Consider the following 14,417-nt stretch of genomic DNA (forward strand, 5'->3'; position numbering starts at 1 on the left):
TCACTTGGTTACATAAGCATGGTGGGTCCTTAACAACACAGCACCAGTCAAAAACTTATACCGCGCAGAGAAGCTGCAGGTTCGAACTGGTTCTCGGAGAGGAAAAAGTAAGAAGACAGAGCTTTTGAATAGACAGGGTATAGTAGCTGCTTACCTGTAGACAAGCTCACATGTATGCCTGTGATTCAGTTACCTGCGAGTTTGTGACTTACGACTTCATCTGGCCCCAATTGTTTGTGACTTCCGCCTTCACCTGCTCATGGGGACATGTGGATGTGTGCCTTCTTTCTCTCCTGCTTTTAAATGGGCAGTAACTGTCCTGAGGTCAGCTGTTGTTCCATTTCCCTTAGACTCAATACACTGCCATTTACAAACAAGCCCTCAGTCAATGATGGAGGAAGGTCATTGGCTAATAAAGGCACTTCCCTGGCCCATTTTATTGGTTAGAGGATAGGTGGGAGGAGTAAACAGAAAAGGATACTGGGAGGAAGAGGAAGTGAGCTCAGAGTCTCCACAGCTCTCCTCTAGGGAGCAGACGCCTGAGAGAGACGCCATGCCCCGCTCCGGGCATGAAGCTCCGACCCAGGATGGACTAGGCTAGAATCTTCCCGGTAAGACCGGTTCTCACAGATTATTAGAGATGGGTTGATCGGGATGTGAGAATTAGCCAGTAAGGGCTAGGGCTAAAGGGCCAAGCAGTGATTAAATGAATACAATTTGTGTGTTGTTATTTCGGGGCATAAGCTAGCCGAGCGGGCGGCTGGGGTGCTGGGGAAGCAGCCCCGCCGCCCTTATTACTACAGTTGGCGCCCAGACGTGTGGACAACTAAACCCACTTAAAAAACCTGAGAAGGCTTAAAAATAAAGGAGCAAGAGTTTAACACAGATTTTTGCTGTTTGTTGGTGGCGTGCTGTAGAGAGATTTCCTGATTCGGCAACAGTAGCAGAAAAAAAAACGCTGTGTCATTTTAAAGCGCGACTTCCTGGGGCTGTGCCGCCATTGCAATCTCTGTCTGGCTCCTGCAGGAGACAGAGCTTTTGAATAGAGCATTTGGAGTAAAGTGCTATGATTTGTTTGATGGCAACTAGACTCGCTGTGTTCTCGGGTCTGCTCTGCTTGTTAGAGGCAAGCAAGCGCCTCATCTAAGAGAGGCTTCCTGACTCAGCTTTAGCTGCAAAGCCTGCAGCTCATTAAGAGGTCCTGCCACGAAACACTTAAATGGTGTTGACGAAAAGCTGAACGCATGCTTTTCGGTTTTCAGCCATAGCAGGAAAAAAGCTGCGCCATTTAAAAATGCCGGCTTTCTGGGCCATCCTGCCAGGGCAAACTCTGACTGTTTGAGGCAGGAGGGCCTGCTACCGAGAGGACTTGAGTGTTGTCTGTTGTAGCTCACTTGCTGGCAGGGACCTTGAAATGCCATACAGTTGTTGCAGTAAACATGGCTACAGCCTGTATATCCGCCATGAGGCTGGAAAGCTAAGGAATGGACTGAATCTAGCTGGCAAAGCCACGCCTTTAGTCCTACTGAGATTGCTTGGTAAATTAAAGATTCATGTGGTCAGAAAAAGAGAGATATACAGTAAAGAGAGATTCAAAGATGGAGAAAATTTCTGAATGGTTTAAAGTGTGTTAAAAATATATGCAGACTAAAAGTTGAAGTTCTTAAAGTAAAAAACAAAAAAAAAAAAAGGAAGAGAGTTGTTGTGTGTGGTAGCACATGCCTTTAATCCCAGTGCCTAGAAGGCAGAGACAAACAGATCTCTGTGAGTTCAAGGTGTAGTAGCTTACACCTTTAATCCCAATGCCTGGGAGGCAGAGACAGGCGGATCTCTGAGAGTTCAAAGACAGCCTGGTTTACAGAGTTACTTCAGGTCAAAGATACAGAGAACCTGTCTCAAAAATCAAAGAGTTAAAAGTAAAAATAAACAAAATAGACGTTAAAACAAAGCTGTACAAAGATGGAAAATACACAGAGAATCTTGATACTGTATGCTATTATGCTATCTTTGAATTGTTTAAATGCTGAGGAAGGAGAAACAGATGCTAAAAGATATTTATTTATAAATACTGCTGAACTAATCCTACATAGATATTATGAATTTGGATCTAAGGATATGATACTTTGGAAAGGAGTTTCCTTTTTGTTTTCACAGAGGATGAGACGCTGTTCATTTCTTCTATTCCGATTTGGTATGATGGACCACGTCCTCCTGAATGGTTCCTGTGCACGCCTTCAAAAAATTGCTTCGCTCAACTGCCAACTGAGATGAAACTAGCTCACAGGTTATACCGTGAAAGACCTAATTAACGACGCCCCCATTCAGCAGGAAGCAGTTTGGAGAGAAAAAACTGCGCCCATGTTCCCAAATATGGTTTATAAACGTTCTTTTACATTTAAAGGGGGATATGATATAGATATGAATAATTTACATTAGTCTAGATTTTGCTTTATTGATAGAGATTTACGGTCAATTTTGTTATATGTATAAGTGTTTCTGATTTTGATTAAGGTATTGTGATTGTGTAGTTCATTTAAATATGTACTGTATAATTAAGAAATATAGGTTGTTAATGGATAATCATCGATAATAGTAAAGCTTGTAGTCATGTTAGATTTTCTAGATATATAGAGATATATTTTAGATAGGCATTCTTCATGTCTTTCAAAGATTACAGAATAGGACATTTAATATTTTAATAACTGAGGACTTTTCATGACAATGAGATACTCTGCTCCTGGCAGCACCAATTTACTTCAAGAAGAAGATGGGCATCGAAGAGGCTCGTTATGGAGTTTGATAGCCATTTGGGCAAGAAACTGTTCTTGCCTGGACTATTGCATAAACTGGACAAAGAGAACCCGCAGAGAGAGGACTGCTGAACTTGCCTAAAGGTGAGATGATCTTTCGGGGTTCCTGATTCATGAAAGAGTCTGCGAGACATTCAGCAGGACACAACAGATAGTGACTGAACTGACTTTGAATTTTCCTGCTTTATGGAAATGTCTGCTGGATAGCATGGGCCTGAAGGCTGAAGATGGATGCCCCAATGGTACAGAGGAACTTTGGGTGACTGTCCAGGCAGCAAGATGTCTCTGTCATTTCTAGAGTTTTCAAAGTTGCTTTTCTCTTGTTTGCTTAGGTAGTATTGTATCTTTCTGGAGTCTTTGATGGAGTTAAGAATAGTTAGTTATAGTTTTCCTTAGTTATGATAAAGATTATTGTAACTTTTACTTGATAACTGTTTTGTTATATGTAATTTTGCTATGTTAAAGTTAAAGCCTTTTTTTTTTTTTTTTGTTTAAACCGAAAAAGGGGAAATGATGGAGGAAGGTCATTGGCTAATAAAGGCACTTCCCTGGCTTATTTTATTGGTTAGAGGATAGGTGGGAGGAGTAAACAGAAAAGGATACTGGGAGGAAGAGGAAGTGAGCTCAGAGTCTCCACAGCTCTCCTCTAGGGAGCAGACGCCTGAGAGAGACGCCATGCCCCGCTCCGGGCATGAAGCTCCGACCCAGGATGGACTAGGCTAGAATCTTCCCGGTAAGACCGGTTCTCACAGATTATTAGAGATGGGTTGATCGGGATGTGAGAATTAGCCAGTAAGGGCTAGGGCTAAAGGGCCAAGCAGTGATTAAATGAATACAATTTGTGTGTTGTTATTTCGGGGCATAAGCTAGCCGAGCGGGCGGCTGGGGTGCTGGGGAAGCAGCCCCGCCGCCCTTATTCCTACAGTCTTGTAGGCTGAGAGGTGCCATGACAGGAGCTTGCAGATGTGCCAATGTTTCTCATCAAGATATAGGACTGACTCACCAAGGGTTTTCACTTGCTTAAATGAGAGTGCACGTAGAATTTTCTAGTATACCAAAGAATCATTTTTCTATGTAAGATCAATAATACTTCCCAATATGACTAGCTAAATATTTTCTTTCCTGCATTATCTTTGGATCACTAGCTAGAGGTTTCTGAGATCTGCATCCATGTCCTGCTCCTGGGAATCAGTGATTGGAGGGCCCTCTGACAACTTCCTTTACCATAAAGGGAAGCAGCAACATGGAGGGGTTTAAGGGCTGGGTACAAAGCAGAAGTCATGGATATTTACCGCACTACATATTTTTATCCTGATAATTTTTATGCTTCAATCAAGAGCCAAAAAATAATCCAACAAAACAGATTTTGGTTTAAAAGAGTACTCTTACCAACCTTTGATTTCCTGGACCTCAATGCCTGCCTTTTTCACCGATCGATGCTCCATTTCTGTAAAAGCACAATAAGGAGTGAGAAAAATCAGAATTCTCTAAAAGAACATTTAAAAACTTAACATTGATATCATTTTTATTCATTTACAAATATTTCCTAAGACTAATTAGTGGCCATGTTCATGAATCTTTAATAAAACATCCTTGGGTAAGCTAAGATTCCTAATAACTTTAGATTTCGAAAAGGTCTTTCGCCAGGCAGTGGTGGTACACGCCTTTAATCTCAGCACTCCGGAGGCAGAGGCAGGCAGGTATCTATGTTCCAGGACAGTCAAGGCTACACAGAGAAACCCTGTCTTGAAAAACAAAAACACAAAAAAAACCAACCAAAAAAAAAAAGAATTTTTCTTTCGGAATTTATAGTATCATATTTTTTTCTGAAATATCACTCAGTTCTGTTTGTTAGGGCCAAATGGCAGTGCTGGTGACAAAACTCTGTTTGGCCCCCATTCCCGACCCCACCCATGGCAGTACTGGCAACAATGACCTAAACAAAAGATCTCTGGTCTGGTAAACAGAAGAATTGTTACTGGGTAAACCAAAGCTTAACTTCAGCATTCCTCAGGAATTTCCACTCACCAGGACCTCCTTAATCTGTTCTCAAAGGTCAACTGTCTAAGGCAAGTGCATCTAAGTCCCAGTTAATCTGAAGAGCCTGTCTCAACTCAAAGGACCCCACCCTGGTGACTGTCACCTAAAATCCACTTGATTTTTCCACCACTTTGTTTCTCTCTGCTCCCGCCCTTGATGCCCTCCTGAGTACAGCCTTGGAGTTTGATCCCCAGTAAACCTTCCTTTCCACCCGTGATGTAGTCCAGTTCAGCAGCCTCACCACGCCCTTGCTTATAGCCTTTTCACCTGGACCATGTCTTAGAGTGAAGACGGTTTCGACTGATGCATCAGGAACTCGGAGTAACAAAATTGACGCTATAAAGGATGCGCTACTAAACTTGCTTAGGAATTATTATGTTATGCCAAGCGGAATTTAATTAAGAGAGTGCTGACTCCAACTTGACCGGAAGGTAAGCAGCGCTTTGACCAGGCTTGCTAGAAACTGCTAGGGAGAAAATTCAGCGCCGTTATTTAAGTTTATTTTTGGGTTGCTGAGAAAACACTTCTGCTAATGCTCTCTCACCAAGCTTGCCCTCCAGTTAGGCTCCATTTCAACCACAGAACTTGACTTACATCAGGCCAATAAGCTCATCTCCATATCAAAGAATATGCCTCTAGTGGGCAGCTCATGGGAACAGTGCAGGGTGGCAACCACCTTTAAATCCTGATTTGCCATTATCCTCCCCTCCCTCCATGCTCCTATAAGAAAAAAGAGTAATTCTGCCAGGTGTGTAAGGTGATCCCAGGTAACAACTACCAGAAAACAACAAGAACAATAATACTGGTATACTTAAGAAATAACTCTAACAATATTTGGCTATGTAAAATTCCCACTAACCCAAGTAGCCATACCTGTGGTGTCCTATCTCTGTTTAGGTTGTTCAAAGTCTAACCTGGGCCAGGATTTAAAAGAGATTTAAGAATGATAGTGTATGTGGAATAGATAAGCCTAGGACCTATAAAAACTGGTAAAAATTTTCCATTCCCCAGGCTGGTCCCCTTTGGTGCATTAGCCAGAACCAGTCACCTGGTATAGTTAAAGAACTTTTTCCTTTATTAATTTCTAAATGTGTGGAGTGATTCCTCCCTAAGAGGAAGGTGGATAATTCTAGAACACCGCCATGCTGTAACTCAGCTGTGCTGCTTAGCTTTGTCCTTGATACCTAGAAACTAGTGTGACCAAGGAAGAAGACACCTGCTTAGGAACCTCCCTATCAGCTTGGCCTGGCGTAAGTAGGGCATTTTCTCGATTAAAGGTTTAGGTGAGAGGTCCAAGCCCATTTTGGGCAGTGATACCCTAGGTTATGTGATCCTGGATGATGTAAGAAAGCAAACTGAGCAAGGCACAGAGAGCAAGTCAGTCTACAGCATCCTTCTGTGGTCTCTCCTCTGGTTCCGGCTTCCAGGTTTTTGTCTTGGCTTCCCTCAGTGACATGGACACAGAAGTCAAGTATCTACCCTCACCAGGTTAGTTGTGGTCAGTGTTTAACACAGCAATAGAGAAGCCAAGTAGGACAGCAATCTTCTATGAATTTGACTAAGCACTAGAGTGGAAACACAGACGCTCTTCCTGTGCCAGAGGTCCCATCTCACTGAATTATTGTGGTCTGGATTACACAGATAGATTTTTATCATCTTGATGTTTTATGCTATATTGTACTGCTTTTTAAACAGCCATTGGAGGTTGTACCAAAACCACGTAGGACGAGTTTTCAAAATGCACATATTAAAATTGTTCCCATTTCTCCTTATACAGTCTTTTCCATCTTTAAAAGGTCATTTAACATTTTTTTTATTGTTGTAAAAATCTTAACTTGGTCAGTCATTTGAGGATTATGCATCTATCTTTAGCTTTACATTGGTTTGCCCATGCCTCCAGGGTCCCTTGCTGAAAACACAAGTACTGAATGCATCTCTTCTAGGGAAAAGGGAAAGTGACTTCTGGGGGTAGGATAGGCCAGAGGCTCTGCCACAGTCCTCACGGGAGGGGAGTAAGAAATGCCTATAAGAGCAATACAGCGCGCTCTGGGTGGGTCCGTGTGGGAACTTCCAGAGACATTTAGATTATGAGGACTGATTTGATCATGCACTGTTTCCAGTGTGGAATTAAAAAGATAGCTTTACTGCAGTGTGATAAAGAGATGGCAGAGGCTCGGAAGACAGAGGCATGTAGAAGCACATCCTTGGACTGTTTTAGTGTGGCCCACCCCTTTATCTGCTTCTTGGCCACATGTTCCCTTATGCCACGTGATCCTGCTACTGTGATGTTCTGCCCAAACCACCAAACATTGAACCCTCTGAAACCATGAGGTAAAACAAGTTTTTTCCTCATGGACATTTCTATCACATCTGTGCAAAGATACCTGACAGCTGAATCTATATTCACTATACTAGAATTGGGACCTTATTGCAGAAGAGTAAGAGCTACTCGAGGACTAACTCAAAACTCAAAACTTACTGAACACAGCACTGGCTAAATAGAGACATAAAACCTAGATTGCTTCTGGTTAAAGTTTATAGACTCTTGATTTTACTTTTCTTCCAGTAATTTGTTTTCTTTCCTAGTTATAACTTGAATTTATGCTGTTTCAATTGACATCATTTTACTCATCAAGTTTTCATGTTTTTTTTATTAATTCTTTTCCTAATATTGCTAACTGCAGCAGCTTTTGATCCCTCAAAAGTTACCACCCCCAATTCCTTGTTACCATTTGTTACCACTCTCTGCTGTTGCTTAGACCCCAACATATTTAAAAAGCATCTCTGGATATTGGATATTGAAGTTTTGGGCCAAGTAAGCATTCAGTGAACTTCAGTTAAGGGAAATTTTGTTTTACAGTCTGAAACCAGGGACTAGGCTAGTACACTTTTAATGATATACAAATTGAAATGAGATAATATTAACATCAATGAAGACTATAACACTAGTAATCCAGCCCCAACTCAGGCCATAGTATCTGCAGACAGAGACACTGTGGGAACCTGGCTATCAGAATTCCTGGGCCCAGTTCTCATCTGCCAAGCGAGTTAACATTAAAAGGGATATTGGCCACATATCCTTCTCCCTACCTTTTTCTCTCCCTCTTGCCTGGGATTCGAGATTCTGGCTGAGGGGCTCTTGGGAAACCTCAACCATCTTTAGACAGTTAGAAGAGCAGGTAGACCCCACTTCTGCCACAAGGCCTCTGCTTCATATCTTCAGAGACCAGACCTGTTTTTCGTGCTGGGGACTGAAATTTCCCCAGAGTCCCTGCCGTGTTGTTGCCTATCTGTCTATCCATGGGACTAATAAATTTTCTAACAAACTTGTTACTTTCCACTAATCCAACTCAATGTCCCCTTCAGTCCCTCAATAAACCTAACATTAAGTAATCCATCTCACTGTCCCCTCAAATCTCCTTCCTCAACCCCTACTCCAAAACCTAACAACTCATCCACTTACTGTCCAGATTCTTAAGAGTAAATCTGTTCTTTTATGTTTCCAGTTAAATAAAAATACAGCAACTCAGTATTGGGGGGAGGGGGAAAGGGGTAGAAGAAGGGATAAAGCTGAGGCCTAAATGGAAAACAGAAAGAGACTCTGCCTCAGATAACGTGTCAGACAAGGATGCTGGTGTCCCTTCACGCTCAGCACTAGAAAGAGCTGAGTGCCAGATGGGGTGATGTCTTGTGGCAACAAGTCAACCTCTCCTTTGCCAATGCTGTCTCTCTCTTCTGTAACAAGCTGGAATTAACGGGGCTTTTTAACGTAACAGACATTACTTCACACATCAAACATTTCCTGTGGAGTGTCTCTGGAAACAAGGCAACGTCTGCCAGGAAAAAAAAAAAAAAAAAAAAAACAACCCTCTCTCTCCACATTTAAGAAATTATTTTAATTCCTGAAATAGAAACCAGATAAGGACCCTCTCCCTTTCTCCTCTCCCTCGCTCATCCTTCATTTCCCCTGTCTTTTGTAGTACAGGGAACAGAGAACCAAGGATCCTAGATATATGCTAACATTGAACTCCAAACCCAAACTCCCTATGTCCCAATTTCCTATTCCTGGCATTAAAAAAAAAAAAAGGCAAATGTTTTTGTTTCCCATGACTTTAAACAATAAACCAGATGGAAATTGTCGATTAAAAATACCGTAAAAACAAACAAGTAAAAAAGCATAACAGCATACTTTCAGTCAGGGTGAACTTCCACACGATGTTCGTGTGCGCGTCTCCAATGTACACATTCCCATCTTCAGAGGCGACGATATCATGAGGCATATCAAAGTGCTGCCAGATGTAAAGACACGGGTTATCATGGTGAGGCCTTACTTCAACACGTCATGGGATGGCAGAAACATGAGACAAGGTGTGCCACTCAAACAGAAGAGAGCCACCCTGGCCAAAGGCAGCCATTGTGCCCCGACTCTGCGAGGAATAATTCAGGCACTGAGAACCCACTGGCTTGCAACTCCTTCAAACGTTGGAAATTCATAAGCTGATTATTTTTTCAGGGTTGTTTTATTTTCAATAACATATTTATGCTTACTTTTGCTTTCAAACGTCTTCTAGCATTAAAAAATTGATGATCAAACTTCTCCTCTGACATTTTCATACATGGACACTATACATTCCGGTTACTCTCGTCCCCAAGTTTGCTCATACCCCTCCCACCCCTTTCAGCCCTCTCTCCTCCCCATAAGCTCCCTTTCCATATTTCCCATATGTATCTCTTTTTTGTTTTGAGACCCAATCATTTTCTCCAGGGACATCTGTGTAACTATGGCTCAGAAGTCCCATTGGAGCCTCACTAGCAGGGACATGACTGACAGCTGGAACTTCCCACTTCCCATAATTTATCCGTAGCCACTAGGTCAGCAGTGGGGGACCAACAGTGTCAATAAAGCTCCTTCCTCCATGGTTGGCTGTTAACAGGTCCACTCTCTTTTAAGATTAAGTTGTTGTTGTTATTATTATTAGTATCATTATTATTATGGTTTTTATTATTTTGAGACTAGATTTCTCTCTGTAACAATCCTAGCTGTCCTGGAACTAGCTCTTATAGACCAGGCTGGCTTCAAATTCACAGAGACCCACCTGCCTCTGCCTTCTGAATCCTGGGGTTAAAGGCTTACACCACCACTGCCTAGCAAGTTTTTATTATTTTAAAATTGTGTTTATATGTTTGTGTCTGAGTGTAGGTAAATGCATAAGCACAGTGCCCGAGGAGGTCAAGAAAGGGCATTTGGTCCTTGGCGCTATATTTACAGGTGCTGTGAGCCACCAGTGTGGATGCTGAACTTCGGTCCTCTGAGAGAGCTCTGCAATACTGAGGACAGGCCCATCTGCGAGCAGGCTCTGTGCCGACACTGGAGTCATGACTGGAACAGACATATCACAACTAGCAAATGCACCTCCTAGGCTCTTAATCTGTCTCCTGGTTGTTTCTGTTCCCTTATCTGCAGCAGTGGTGATATCATATTATTGTGATCACTTAACCTTTACTCAATCTTGGCCCTCTGAGCACTCATGTGTTTCTGCATCCAGTGTCTTTCACTGCAAAGAAAGACTACAGACTGGAGGATACTGACTTAAATTCGCACAGTCACAGCCCCCTCATTTTTAACTAAGATGCCAAAAGCATAGGAGTAAAGACAGTATCTTCAGCAAATGATACTGGGTCATCTGTGTGTCCATATGCAGAAGAATGAAACCTTCTTTATTAGACTTAATGTTTTATTTCTCTCATATATAAATAGAGAGTATATAATACTCTCTAATATAAAGAGTGATCAAACATTCAGATGTATTTTTTTTTTTCAAGACAGGGTTTCTCTGTGTAACAGCCCTAGCTGTCCTGGAACTAGCTCTTGTAGACCAGGCTGGCCTTGAACTCACAGAGATCTGCCTCTGCCTCCCGAGTGCTGGGATTAAAGGCACGCACCACCAGTGCATTCCTAAAGATTATAGTCAGAAAAGGGAGACTCATACTATGTGAGAGAAGAAGCAGCAGATACATGCAGAGGAAAAGACCTGGTAAAACTCAGCCTCTGACGGCAATAGCGAATCGTTATACCGTGTTATTCCTTTTACCCGGACTTTGAGTCTTTATGATGATAATCTTAGTAAGTAAATGATCTGAGGGATCCATAAACTGGTTCCACTTTACTGAATCAACACAGAACACTTTCCCATGTATAGGGGTGATATCATAATTTGTTTTGGGGAAGGAAGAGCAAATTCTGTCTCAGCATGAGACTCTTTTCAGGTCCCCTGTATTGACCCACACATTGCGACTCACGCATCACCACAAGTCTGGTGACTTGCTGATGTTTAGGAACAAGGCTCTCTGAAATTCTAATTCAGACTTAGTCTTATGAGTGGTGGTCTCTTGCTTAGTGCTTAGTTTTTTTTTTTTAAAAGATTTATTTATTATGTACACAGTATTCAGCCTCCATGCCTGCAGGCCAGAAGAGGGCACCAGACTCCATTACAGATGGTTGTGAGCCACCATGTGGTTGCTGGGAATTGAACTCAGGACCTCCGGAAGAGTAGTCAGTGCTCTTAACCTCTCCAGCCCCTTAGTGCTTAGTTTTGATGTAGTGATGTGCATTTCAATTAAAAGTTAATAACCTAGTTGACACAGAACACTATCATTAAAAGGGACCAGACAGAGAGGGACACTCTGATAAGACAAACGGTAAGCCTGAAAGAATGGTAATATTTTTCTCTCCTTAATCAATAAATATGAGGAAATTAGCTCAAAGGAGACTAGCTCTCAAGATCAGACAATCAATGAGAATTCAAAACACTGTTCAGGTAAAATATGTACTTTAAATGTAGTGGCTTTCCTTCTAACAGATGCAATGATTTATATGTGATTGCATATTGCTTTTCAGATAAAATGTCTTCTAAGAAAATGCGTGCATACAAACTATAAACAGAGATCCAAATGAAGAGACTCTGCGGTGGAATTCTTTAGTTCATGTTTACTTTGTTTTCTTTCAGATGCTGTAGCTTTCTCTAACAAAGGCACACTGAGGAAGAGACTGTCTGTCTTATACATGATTAGATCCTTAAGACCCAGTATAAAAACTACAGTGAACTTTGATAGAATCCAGACTGCTCATCTTATGAGAGATTTCTAAAACACTGAGGTACTTTAAAGTCCTTTTATTTCCTCACCTAACAAACTTGTTATCCTAAGAGACAGTTTAAGAATTACGATACTAAGACATACTTTGTTGAGTGGCTTGTGATAGCTGCATTTTGATTTAAGTAAACACAATAAACCTTTCTACAGTTTGAAAAATAACCCTTGCCTGAGCATTTAAGTAGGCTGATCTTCCTACGTCTGATGGACCTCTGGCCTGTGCTTGCAGTTTGCCTGAGTATTATGATCACTCTGGCAATTACTCTGCATATACAATACAGTGGCAGACAAAAGCCTATGTAAGGCTCAGCTGTAGTCACTGAGTGTGTAAAAATGTTAAAATACATAGTGGCAACTTACTGTGGAGCCTTTACTCCTCACCTAGCCAAGTCTTTAGAATTTGAACAGACTCCATAAAGTACTATTTTCAATTCTTGTTGTTTATTAAAATCTTAACACTACCTCCAGCAAAAAACCACGCCGCCTGCTGATTCTAAAGAGAACTATAGGAGTACATTTACAATGTGGTTTCTTCACCATTTAATGAAACTAGGGAAAGAGTCTATCTGTCTATCATCTATCAATCAATGTATCTGTATTGACTATAGTCAATTGAAGATTGTCATCGTATGCAGACTCTACCGCAAAGATAGAACTGCACCAGGTAATGTTCATCTGAAAATACTGATGGCCTAGGGAAAGACATGGACATTTATTTTAAATCAACCTAACAAAAGCCATCTGTCAACTCAGCTAAGAAAGCTATCATGTCTTCTATGGTTAAAAATAAGAGTTATACATCGATATTTATGTTTTAATTTTGTTATAAATATACAAATCTAGGCATTTGTATTTGTATTAAGTACCTTGCGTACTGGCTTGAAGACATCTATAACTTCCCCACTGGAAAAGTTCATTACAAAGCCCTGTACGGGTTCATGGTCTCCAAAGTAGGGCTTCCCATTAACCGCAAAGAGCAAACCTGTGACAAGAGATGTGGTCTTTCTTTAAAATATGGACGAAGATTGGCTTTGAAACAGAAGCAACAAACAGTACACAAACAAAATAGTCACCATCAACATGGTCCCTATATCAACGGCAATGAAAAGTACTTAGCAACGATTATCCTGTGAGTTACCAGATGTGGGTCAAACAGGTTAGATGACTGACCATATTGTAGCAAGCACACCAGAAACTGGAGGACCTGTTCCACTTAGGAAGCCATCCATGAGCAGGCAGGACGCATAATTACTGACAAACCTTCCTACTGGCATATAGGGTTAGAAAGACATCCTCAGTGGGGATGGGGAAAAGGTCAGCTTGTCAGAGTCAGTCATTTTGGAACATCTGATTAGGTGGGAAAACTAAGTAGTAGCTGCCTTGTTGCAGCAAGAATAAGAGGAGAATGTAAAGAAGATATGAGGGGAATTGCAGTCCCGGAGGAAATAATCTGATTTTAGATAACTCCAGCTTGTTAAGAGGAGATCTGTATTTTAGACTGTTAAAGGCATACTGTCATGGGGAAAAAATTGAAGCACTTTCTTATGAACATATTTTGTAATAAAATGATATTTCTTTGGATGAAAGTGAAATAATAGAAATAGTGATGATTTAAATCATCCAGAGGTTTGAGTACTTCATTTTTAAAGAACGCATTAAAGAGTTCCCCTAAGAAGAGGCTCAGAGGATAGCTCAGTGGTAGAGGGCTTGCTTAGTATGTTTTTTTTCCGAGCCCTAGCACTGCAAAGCCATATAATGCTGAGCCTATGTTCACCATATTTTCATCTGTCTTAAAAGGATCATAGAGAGCTTTAGAATATACCCTATAACATAATACAGTCTGAGCACCAATTATTACTACAGAGCTGTAAAGACACTATCTCCTGCTTAGTGTTTTGAACTTTCCTGTTTTGAACTTTAATTTTTATCTTTTTCCAGATTTTAAAACTATTATATCTACTTAATCACCTTCCCTACTAACTGAATGATCTTGGCAAATTAATTCTTTGAATATGAAGTAAAGCCAACTACAGAATATCTCTCTTGTTGACGTCAATGAGTTTATTTTATTTTATTATTATTTCTCAGGAAACACACACTTGTTTCCCATCTAGTCACTTAAACCTTTTTATTCTATGCCTTGGTCACCTAAACTGTGTAGGTATTAAAGTGGGGAGTATAGTCAATGTAAGTTATCACAAAGTTAAATATATTTCATAATGTATTTGAAGATTTGTGTAAGCTTTTACTTAAAATATTAAGTTGGTTAATACACATTCAAAGAAATCTTATGGTAACTTATTTTATAATATAATTTTATACACATCTTATTTTATAAATTTGGATTTTTTTTCAAATTTTATTTTTGTTTTTTTGAGACAGGTTTTCTCTGTGTAACAGCTCTAGTTGTTTTTC

At 40.8% G+C, this 14,417-nt stretch overlaps 1 protein-coding gene across 10 annotated transcripts in view; it reads right to left on the minus strand.

The window, feature by feature from the left end:
• The window catches only part of Pam (peptidylglycine alpha-amidating monooxygenase), a 296,395-nt gene that overhangs the window by 9,323 nt on the left and 272,655 nt on the right, over positions 1–14,417 (minus strand). For all 10 annotated transcript variants that reach the window (XM_041631786.1, XM_041631785.1, XM_041631783.1 and 7 more), the window contains 3 exons: positions 12,869–12,984; positions 9,040–9,139; positions 4,204–4,257 (listed from right to left, as the gene is read on the minus strand). In XM_041631786.1, coding sequence (XP_041487720.1) covers positions 4,204–4,257; positions 9,040–9,139; positions 12,869–12,984 — 270 coding nt within the window. The remainder of the gene's footprint in view (positions 1–4,203; positions 4,258–9,039; positions 9,140–12,868; positions 12,985–14,417) is intronic.

Source organism: Microtus oregoni, unplaced genomic scaffold (genome assembly GCF_018167655.1).
Source record: "Microtus oregoni isolate MIOR12 unplaced genomic scaffold, Mior012 000038F_ref0000394, whole genome shotgun sequence".
NCBI classification, from domain to species: Eukaryota; Metazoa; Chordata; class Mammalia; order Rodentia; family Cricetidae; genus Microtus; species Microtus oregoni.